This window comes from Hemitrygon akajei, chromosome 27, assembly GCF_048418815.1.
Source record: "Hemitrygon akajei chromosome 27, sHemAka1.3, whole genome shotgun sequence".
Taxonomy (NCBI): domain Eukaryota; kingdom Metazoa; phylum Chordata; class Chondrichthyes; order Myliobatiformes; family Dasyatidae; genus Hemitrygon; species Hemitrygon akajei.
This window is the reverse complement of record NC_133150.1, coordinates 27,734,602-27,746,190: the sequence shown is the minus strand read 5'-3', so window position 1 is coordinate 27,746,190 and position 11,589 is coordinate 27,734,602. Positions and strand designations below refer to the sequence as shown.

The 11,589-nt window shown below is 39.5% G+C and overlaps 1 protein-coding gene across 1 annotated transcript; it reads right to left on the bottom strand.

Annotated features, from left to right (window-relative positions):
* Positions 1 to 319: 319 nt before the first annotated feature.
* On the bottom strand, positions 320 to 7,797 carry rbm15 (RNA binding motif protein 15). Its single transcript, XM_073030519.1, has one exon. It carries the CDS (start codon positions 7,459 to 7,461, stop codon positions 4,981 to 4,983), a length of 2,481 nt encoding a protein of 826 aa, XP_072886620.1. The 5' UTR covers positions 7,462 to 7,797; the 3' UTR covers positions 320 to 4,980.
* Between the last annotated feature and the right edge of the window lie 3,792 nt (positions 7,798 to 11,589).

Here is an 11,589-nt window from a genome sequence, read left to right as displayed (position 1 = left end):
CGAAACTTATTTTCAAAGATTCACATTCTTCAAATACTTCTCATGTCGGATCAAAAATAAATCAAAACTTTAAAAAAAATTTTTCAAGCAACTCTGGATCTTCAATTAGAACAGTATCACGACGATCAGCCAGTGGTCAATTCTCAGCATTTCGAAATGGGGTAACTCCCCATCGTTTCTTTCTTGCAGGCCACTGTTAGGATAACGGTGACGCTGATGGTTCCTCCTCAAATAACGGGGAGTTCCAAAACAAAATGCCTCGCAAACGTACGCAAAGGGTCATTTTTTTTTGCTTCATTCAAACTTACTCCAAGGCAGATTTTTTTCCTCAAAAGAAAACACATTTTATTGATTTTGGTTGACAACATAATCAGCTCAACGCACGTGTGTCTGTGAAAGCCAGTATTCAGTTGGTTGAGCCCGAATAGCTTTTCCTTTTGCCCCCAGAAATCAGTTATAAACAGCACACAGCAGCAGATCATTTTCCCCTCAAAACACAGGACCTGGTTTCACATTAGAAGATACAGGAACTTTTTATATATTTTTTTTCAAGCTGCCATTCCAGCTTTTTAAAAACAAACAACCAGAAATTTCCCCCTGCAAAAGGCCATTTTACTTCACACAAACATCGTCTTCGGCTTGCACTAAATTCCAGTGGGAAGTATCCTCCTCAGGTTTGCCATTCAAACATTCTGTCATTTGGATTTTGCAGGAAAGAAATATCAAATTAGACATAAAAACATGCAACAGCAGCTTCTTCTACATAACTAACAATACAATAATTGTACATATAGCATCAACAAAGAAAAAATCATCACTAAAGAAATTCTATTGGCATGCTATTGGATAACTGGTTCTTACTAAGGCACCCATAAAACCCTAGCTTTCTAAAACAAATGCTTTTATGCGAAGTTGTCAAAGACATGGTGTAAAAGCTGATATCTTTGTCCAAGATAAAAGTCCTATGTTAAATAGCCCCCAAGCTTAGCTATCAAATGCAAGTCTGAAGACTTGTCTGAAACTCAAAATCCTTAGTAACTTTTCATCTTCATTTACAATGATAATCTAACACTGGTTCATTTACACTTTGAAAAACAAAATTAAGACCACTTATTTGCGCTGGGGTTATCTGCATCAAAATACTGTGTGCCATGGCTGTTGGGAATTGGAAAGAGAATGACATTTTGGACTTCAGAAATGTTATAATTTTTTTATATTAATAGTAGTGTCCAAGACTAACTGGCTCAATCATAGGTAAGTAATTGAAAACATACCCAATTTGTACTGGTCCTCCAACCAAATCAATGGACTGCAGCAGTACAATGTCTAAAAATTGTGCAGCACATCTCCAAAAAGGTCACGTGCCTCTGCTTGAACACTACACTCCCAGCATTTGACAGTATCAACAGCTGCTACACTGTGCAGCAGTATCACAGGGAGTTGGCTAGTTTATTCAATGTCTGTTTAAAAAGTCAGTTGGGGTATTGGGGGGAAAAAATGAATCAACAAAATATTACAAAAGAAAAGAAGGAAAATACTGATAACCATGACTCTGGACTTTTGAGTATCTGGTTACAGTGGCAATAGCCAAGCCTGAAGAATGAGCTGGCTGGTTCTCTTCACAACTACAGATGAATGGAAGCAGGCATAGACTAAGCAAAGCCAGGGCAGTGAGGATTAAGCCTACAATTTGAAGTTTAAAACTAAAGCTTACGGTATGACTGTCTTTTTCAAATGTTGTAAAAGACATTAATGTAAGCATATCTAGGAGATTGCCCAGTAAACTTACAAGGGCTAGGGGTAATTAGAGCCTTCACTGAAAGCAGAAGCTCTAAGCTAGATAAAACATGTCCACTTGCTATAGTTATCGACTTTGAGAGAAAGCCAACATTAATATACTCGACTGTATACTGGGCTTAACTCTATTGTCCAAGAATGTTTAAGTTATCATTAATGTATCATGACATTGAAGATAATCTAAATTGCATGCCTTGTACAATTGGACCATGAGACAATTCTCCTACTGTCTCAGTAATTGATATGTCACATGTTTTAATCTCCCATCTCAATCCCCCAAAATTCTGATTGTAATTAAACCATTTAAACATATACGTAGTGCCATTTTTGTTTGCATTTCACTGTTTAAAATTACTCAAAATATACAGTGCACACAGACTTGCTTTTATGAATTAACAGTCCGTACCAATTTAGTTAAGCAAGGCTCTGCAGTTCAGATGCACCTTCAAGTTGTGCATCATTCCTATCCTTCAAGATCCCATACATGATGGTGAAAGTATTCATTCAGTTTTAAGCACAAAAAGCCTCCCCTAAATTTAGTTTTATGTTGATTTTGTCACTACTCATGGCAGAATTTGTTGCCAATATTACTATATATATGATTTTATATAATCAGCTTTGCTGATTTGAAGCTACTATTAGTGAAGGCTAGTTATAATGGACCACAAACAAAACAATTCCCTGGATCAGTACAGCACAGAGCCAACACTGCTGCATAATAATGTGCTGGACATCTCAACATACAAAAATCTTCACAAACTTTTCCATGTGCCCATATGCAAAGGATATGGCATTAGGAATTATTCTGGAATATTCCTTTCAATTTTCTCCCCTCTTTAAATGCTCACATTCAGAGTGCCACATATCCCGTTGGCATTCCGCCTCTCATGGAATTGGGTTGTTTCTACTAGTCCAATTGTCTACCAGAAATCTACAAAAGATGCAGCAAGAATTCTCACAGTAGAAAAATTAAGCAGTGAGCAGCGTTAAGGTTGCTCACTCTGACCTTCTCATTGGCTAAATGGAAGATGTAATGAATTGTAGCCTTGCCAGTAATACCCATGTCTATTGTTTTACAAAAAATTTCCTTAGCAAAGAAACCAGAGTTTCAGTCACAGCAGGTAAGCCTGCAGAAAATCAAAGAAAGAAATGAAATGGTGGTCACATTTCAACCCCAAGAACTAAGAAATGGAATTTTTTTTTAAATCTGCACAATCATAACTTAAATCAGTAGAGTTTTGCAAGGAAGCTCCCATTATTAGTTATTCGTGACAGAATTTAGGGAGCTGGCAAGTATAGACTGTTAATGTCAAATAAACTGGCTAAGTGAACTATTCATTTCATAACACACAACGACTGAACTGCTGAGCATTTACAGCCTTTTATGATTTGGTCAGATTTCTAGCAATTTGTAATTTGTTTTACAGTCAGTGTGCACTTCTGTACGTTTACACTTTTCTTTTGAGAGACTGTTTTTTAAAAAAATCACAAATTATGCCTGTGTACTTGTTCAAAAAGCCTCACTCATTAGGGCAAGAACACTGCAAATGAAATAATTGCTGACCTTGCAGCAAAGTTCTGAATAGCTGTCACTGCCACATGTGAATGGAAACTCATTTTGTTTGGCAAATTTCATGTGAAATTCATTTCACAACCTCCTGTTTATAGATTCCACTGAACAATTCTGTCAGGAGGTACCTTCAGTTTTCTTCCACATAGTACTGATGAATTTGATTTGACCAGATCACCTCAAAAACTCCCAATTAATGAGAAAACAACATTTATGTGATGTACTGGGGTAACTGTGAAACTCACAAACTAATACTGCAAACAGCACAATATCTACAAGTGCCGATGCCTTCTGGGCTGGTAAAATACCTCATCAAATGCTCATGTTTCAAATGAACATTTTTTTCCTTAGCAGACTTGCTTGTGCCTCTAGTTTTTTATGACTAGTAGACAATACAAACAAGCACAGCACAATCTCTAGATTTCACTTTGCATCATTATCTTCTGATTTCTTGTATGTTTTTCCATCCCCATACGACTCTCTTTCAACACTGACAAATTAACCCTCTATGAAACAAGTACACAGGCATCTTTTCAGAAAGTCACATTTTTTTTTCCTTTTACACACCCAGGACTCCCGATATATAATCCATCATTGCTTTAATACATGGCCCACAGCTTTGATTCATTGCCTACTCAGTAATTAGAAAAGCTCAAGTTGCCCTCTTTGGGTATGTTAAATATTAATGAACAATTTTACAGCCTTTGGCCCAAGATCCATGATTAAAAGGATCTTCTAAATCACTAGGCAAAGGCAAAAGGTAAAGTATTACTTTACTGGTGTTTCAGTTAGTTTGAGGATGAATGGTGCCCAAAGATATCAAGTGCAAAAAAACTGCCTACAATTATTACAGCACATTACATGTAACAGCTTGCAAGATGTCTGTGCTCTAATATGTTACCTCATTTACAAAACCAGAAAATGACTAGATTTTGAACAAATGTTTTGTGCCTCAATAAAGATCTCAATAATAATGTTAAAAAGAGTATCTTTAGGACTCCATGTTTCCAATAATATAATCTGCTTGAAACAGTTAAAGAACCAACCACCTGGGCTCCAGCACTGAGAGGTATTCACTACCTTAAACAATGCAGGAAGCATTCAAGCTTTATACAATTCAGGGCTTATGTTCAGTAATGAGAGTGATTGTGTATTTCAATGTAGTACTGGATACTTCTCAAAGAGGTTGAAGTGATATAGAGTAAAAGAAACTACTCCATTAAAGGATAGGAATTTTTCTTTAAACTAAAAGATAAAGTCATAGGGGAATCAACACACTGTGTGGGCGACTTGGCCAAAGACATTAGTGTCCATATGCCCACTATGGTATGATGGCTGAATTTGGTGTTAGGTGAGCACAAGCTGAGAGGGTGGTCAAAAGACTTCACATGACTTAACTACTGTATTTCAATATTAACTGGCTGAACATCTTGTACCAAAGACAAAGCTATCAAGCCAGTCAGTATTTTTGCAGTATTAAGATAGATCCATCATTTACTAAGTGGCTAAAGTGTCTGATAGCTCTTTTGTGTAGCATTTTGGTGAATTTCATCCTCTTTTGTATCCCATACATATCACAATACACAACCACAGGAGACAATACAATTTCAGTTCTAAGCTGCACCACGTACAATTATTATAACTAGACAGTCTTCTTCAGATTTGGCCAGGGCTCGAGCAGAGGTTTGCAGATACTGTTGAGAAAAATCACATGGAGGAAAAGCATGGAGCACACCTGTGTGGTCCTTCTCTTTACTGCCTCCAACTGGCAAGCTGATGACTCCAGCAGCTTGCTTTTGTTTTAGGTAGGACACCAAGTTCCTCAATGGTCGCTGTGGTGAAGTAGCTTGCTCTAAACCAGTGGACACTCCTTCCACATGTTCCACGCTGTTTAAAGCTGGTACGGCCAAAAGGACACAATAACCATTAGTGCCAGATGCTTTGATACGTCTCGTTACCTCATCCAATTTAGGCTGATCCAGTCGTAGGCGCTGAGTGATTTTTAACTGCGCTACCTTTCCGCCAGTTGAGACGTCCACTAACAAATTGGTTGCAACACTTAGATCACCCTCGAGGAAGTGCATGTTTGTTGAGAAAGAACTATTCTTCAGAACTAGCATTCCATGCCAGGCTACGTTCAATTTGCGATCATATTCCTGGAAGCTGTCAGATGCTTTGGCATTGAGATCAGATTTTGATTTGCTCTTCAGGGGGCTCATGGACTCTATAGTTCTATGCTTTCGATCCTTCTCCTTTTCAGGCAAGCTGGTGGCTTTGACCTCATGCTTACCGCTAGAGATTTTCTCCGCACTGTTACGTCTGTCTCCTCTATTGGGGGAGTATCGCTCATTCTTTGCATCACGGTCAGAGTCACTATGACGTCCACCATCACGGCTGCTATTACCTGGGCTGCGATCTGGTGAAACACAACGGCGCTTTCTGGACCGATCATTACTGGGTGAGCAATCAGAAGGGCGTACATCCACAGGTCCTCTCCTTTTCCTTCTTTGGTCCCAATTTTGCAAAATATGTTCACGGTCACGTTCAAGAGACCAGCTGTCCCGGACTTCACAATCAAGGTGCTCAAATGGTTCGTGGCTACTTCGACTTCTTTCCCGAACGGAAAGAACATGCCAATCATTGCCTGGAAAAAGGTCCCTTTCTCGAAAATGCATTGGGGGAGAGTTCCTTTCCCTACCTCTCAGACACTCCGCACCACGAGGAAGAAGGCCATCCCCAATCAAATCAAAATGAGGAAGAGGCAAGGCTTGCAGATACTGTTGAGGGTATCGGTGCTCTGTGTCAGCAAAGTCAACTCTTAACCGCCGATCTGGTCCACCCAACGGAAAGCCACGCATCTGAGTGCAAGCTGCTTGAGCAGCATCCAAGCTTTCATATTGAATGTAAGCCCAACTGTCTCCTTTTCTATAGTCAATGGACCTTATGGTACCAAAGCGGTCAAATTCCCTTGCAAGACCAGCTACAGGAACCCAGGCACCCAATCCCCCAACCCACAAACGTGTAGTGGGAGTTGCTTTCCCATAACCAATCTTGATAGGATTTCTCCCGATCACTTTGCCAGACATTGCAATCTTAGCTCGGTGAGCCATGTCCAAGTTTTCAAATTTCAGAAAGCCATACGAATTTCCTTGTCCTCGAGGTGGCCTTTTAATATCCACCTCCAAAATAACACCAAACCGCTCAAATGCAAGCAAAAGATCATTTTGTGAAACAGAAGGATCCAGGTTCCCAATAAACAACGTCCTATTAGCTCGCTTGTCATCTTCAGGCAAGATTTCATCTTCCCTAAATGCAGTCCTCTCCAGAGCATAAGCAGCTCGACCCCGACCTTCATAAAAGGCATAATCACGCTCTCTCTCCAAGTCTCTCTGGGGGGGAGGAGGTGGTGGTGGCGGCGGCGGTGGTGCTATCTGACGTCCCAAAGAACTGCGCTGTTGAGCTCTGTGCTCTCTATAGCCAAGTCCTGCTGGAGACAAAGATCTCTGTCGATGACGATTGGCCTGGACGCTGGGTGCAGAATACCCATCCAGTTCAGGTGAGTAACTTCTTCCTTTTGGTGCAGGGTACACAGTTTCAATCTTTAGAGGACGATCATGCAACACCAGTCTGCCCTTGGCATGCCTGGCAGCCTTTGCATCCTCGGAGTGTCTGAAATTCACCAACGCCACTCTTTCATCACCATCCCTGGATATTTTCACACTAACATCCCCAAACTTCTTAAACTCATGGAAAAGACCATCCTCAATTGCACCATCACTCAACTGGGAACCCAGATTGCTGATCTTTAAAGTTTTGTATTCACCAGGTTGTCTTTCATTCCTACTAGTCCTTGAGGAAGCAGAAGAAAGACTCAAGTTATTAGCAGTTCGGTTAGGTGCATAAACATCATAATCTCTGTTATTGGTCCTTTTGCCACTGATATTGCGAGTTCTCTTGGCATTACCATGGTTTTTGTTGTTTCTATTGATACTGTTATGATTATTCCCTATTTTCCTCGGCTGCTGGTGATGGCCACCTCGCCTTTCTTCCCCTCGTTTACCACCAGTTTTGGGCGAGACGTCTTTCTCCTTCATATTCCTTCAGGATTATATTTTAAATCCAGATTGGACCGGAAAATTAAATCAAATCCTCTTGCAAAAGAATAAAACACAAGCAGATTAAGCAGCTTTCGAGCTACCACTTTTCACGGGCCGTTCGTTCCTCCTTCACTGACGCTATTTCATGCCCCGTGTTCAGTCGGCGAACAGAAACAATCCACGTTTCAAAACCGATACTTTACCTCTTCAACTTTACTGATGTGCGGGTGAATATGCTTCGTCAACAATTTCTAATCGATTTTTTTCCGATTTTTTTTCCAAGAGATTTTCACCGACGCCGCAAACCTTCTCTGCTCGTGGCCGCCATTTTGTATGAAGTCCCGCCCCATTCCCCGACACTGATTGGTCATTTCCTCAAAGTCTCATGCTCTGATTTGATTTACGGGTTGTCATTCAATTGACACAATGGCGACGCTAAAATCAATTTCTCAAGTTTTTAAAAAATATTCTTTATTTTATTTGAAAATAAGTGATGTTATCGAATAAAATGTCCTATAAACTGTTGTTGGCTGAAGTAGTGATGATTCAATGATGTTTTTCAAGCTACGCTCCTCTGTGATTGGACACAGGGAGGTCTACACATTGGCCAATCATCCGATCGAATTTTATAAAAGTTTATTCTCATCACAATGCAAGAAAAAATACTAGGTTTGGTAATAATCTGATAATATCTGAGAAAATGAAATCCATAAAAAATCTGTAATTCTGGCCAAAATTCAACTGTTCAAATTCAAACGGTCGGTCACCTCACTCCGCCCCTTCCCCTATTTCCATTGGTTCACTAGAACAAGTTGGTATCCAATTGGCTGAGCCGCCCGTCAAATAACTACGAAGTCACGCCCCTAAAGATATGTTTTTAAATATATGAAAACTATTCATTATTTTAGTGTTTTCATCATAACCTTCAGAGCTTTGAGGGCAGATACAGTCTTTCTGATTCAGCTATATACATGATCTTTCGCATTTCTTGTAAAATTTCCGACAAGTCTTAGTATCCTAGAATTATGGCAGATAAAAATTGCAGAAGTGGACAACATGCCCGGTCCTTCATCCACCTCATTACTAAGTATACAATGGATTCCGGTTGACTAGTACACATCTGGTATGTGGCTGCCCCAAATTAGCCGAAGTTTAATTGAAATGGATAATAAGGTATATGAAAAAAAGAAAAACTACTGCTTAAGTGTAAGAAATTATGTACTTAAATGAAATACAGAACAAATTGGAACACTACAATTACTACTACACTACAATAAAAATATATTAGTTCCTAATAGTTATGTTCTTTTGATCATAAATGAATGTAAAATCAGCGCAGTCACCTAGTGCAGATAATGCAACACACACAAAATGCTGGTGGAACGCAGCAGGCCGGGCAGCATCTATAGGAAGAAGTACAGTCAACGTTTCAGGCCCAGACCCTTCGATCCTGACGAAGGATTTCAGACCGAGATGTCGACTGTACTTCTTCCTATAGATTCTGCCTGGCCTGCTGCGTTTCACCAGCATTTTATGTGTGTTGCTTGAATTTCCAGCATCTGCAGATTTCCTCGTGTTTAGTGCAGATACTGTACTGCTTCATACAATGCTTTTGACAATTCCATCCTCCAAATCTTCATTTTCATTGTAACATTCAAGATGACTGTCAATACCATGAAATTCTTCGTGTTCCTAACGGTGAAATATTGAAATTGTTTAATTTTCACTACTGGCCGATTCTGGCATCTCCAAGCCTGAATGCTCAAAACTGCAGGGAGCAAAACAGTTCTGAATTATCTTACTGTTTTAATGAAAACACATACAACTGATACTATTTTTAAAAAAATTTGCTCTAAGCACAGTGTAGTGCAGTGCTTTCCAATGTTTTTAACCCAACACCCCTTAAAGCACTTTCATACTTGCCAACACGCCTCTTAGGTACAATGTACTTTCCGGCGCCCCATAGTGTAAAACCATATGCTAAAATGAAAAATATGATTCTGCTTTAAATTTTTATTTGTCTTTAAACCTAGCTTACACAGTACCCGTGTACTATAAAGCAGCTTTGATATCAATGTGATCTTTGAGCTTGAAGTTCTTAACTAGAGTCGTGACAGCAAATGCCTTAAGTCCCCACGCGTAACCATGTCCAAGCGGTTTCTATTTTTTGTGAGTATGTGATTCACTGCACTGTAGCCTCTTGCAACAAGGCAGGAGAATGGGAATGCAATAAAGAGCAATTTGACTCTTCTCCAAAGACCAGGAAACTTTGTATGACAGTGCAGCCACAGACCACAAAAGTCGACATTTTTGAAAAGCATTTTTGCTTCTTCATCATTCTGAATTTTGATAATTTCTTCTTGCAAACTCTTTCCCTGGCCTTTCCCTTGCAAAGAAATGAGTTGATTACAGAGTCTGGAATTTCCAGATCGTTCAAATCCTTGAATCGATTCTGAAGATCCTTCTTCAGTCACTACAGATGTAAGCAGTACTCTTGCAAATCACCATCTCTGAAAGAGCGTGCCATACTTTCCATGCAGGGAAACTGAGAGCATTTTTCTCCCAATGTTTTGCTTATATATTTCCAATTTTCTGATAAAAGTGGACACTGCAGTTTTTGCCTGGATTAAATTGAAATCTCGCCTTGCAATTTCATATTTAGAATATTCATTTTGTCATACAGGTCGGCTAAGTATGCCACATCTCCACGTAGAATTCAGTCTTGATTCTCAAGCTCTTGTTTGACTTTGAGCAAAAATTCTAGAACAGTGTCAAAAAGATCGAAGAAACATTTAAAGCAGTAGCCTTTCGACAGCCAACGTACTTCAGTGTGAAGAAGCAAGCATTCAAACTCTTCATCATTATTTTGGCTTAGCTGGTGAAATATTCAACTATTTAATGGATAAGCTTTTATTTTGTTGATAGGAAGTATTACAAGAGTCATGCCTGAAAAAACTCACTGGCTGAAGTTTTTGGCTGTGAGATGTTGACAATGGATTGCAAAGAGACTTGGAATTTTGTTTTTCATAAATGCCACTAAACCAGTGTGGCAACCTGTCATATATGGTGCTCCATCTGTTGCACAAGAAATCATGTTCTTAATCAGAATACTTTTCTCCTCAATATACATTTCAAGCTCATTTTAGATTGGTCCTCTATTGATATTTGTTTTTAAATTTTTACAGAAGCGAATCTCTTCATAAGACATAGTAACAGAATTAGGCCATTTAGCCCATCGAGTCTGCTCTGCCATTCCATCATGGCTAATCCCAGATCCCACTCTACCCCATACACCTGCTTCTTGCCATATCCTTTGATGCCCTGACAAATCAAAAAATGATCAACTTCTGTCTTAAATATATGCACAGATTTGGCCTCCAACACAGTCTGTGGCAGAACATTCCACAGATTTATTACTGTCTAGCTAAAAAAAAAATTCCTCCTTACCTTTGTTCTAAAGGGTTGCCCCTCAATTTTGAGGCTGGGCCCTCTAGTTCTGGATACACCAATCATAGGAAGCGTACTCTCCACATCCACCCTATCTAGTCCTTTCAACATTCAGTAGGTTTCAATGAGATCCCCACACATTCTTCTAAATTCCACTGAGTACAGGCCCAAAGTTGCCAAATTCTCCTCATATGTTAACCCTTTCATCCTGGAATCACCCTCGTGAACCTCCTCTGGACTCTCCAACGACAACACATCCTTTCTGAGATATGAAGCCCAAAACTGTTGACAATACTCCGCGGTCTGACTAGTGACTTATAAAGGCTCAACATTATTTCCTGGTTTTTATATTCTATTCTTGAAATAAATGCCAACATTGCATTTGCCTTCTTTACCACAGACTCAACCTGTAAAATAAAGTTCTGGGAATCTTGCACGAGGACTCCTAAGTCCCTCTGTATTTCTGATGTTTGAACCTTCTCCCCATTTAGATATAGTCCACACTATTGTTCCTTTTAACAAAATAAATTATCATACATTTCCCAAAACTGTATTCTATCTGCCACTTTATTGCCCATTCTGCCCAGTCCTGCTGCAATGGCATTGCTTCCTCTGCACTACCTACCCCTCCACCTATCTTCATATCATCCACAAACTTTGCCACGGTCATCAATTTCA

What these genes read in the sequence shown, in the direction of transcription:
- rbm15 (XM_073030519.1), bottom strand. Translation starts at nt 7,461, where the DNA reads ATGAAGGAGAAAGACGTCTCGCCCAAAACTGGTGGTAAACGAGGGGAA.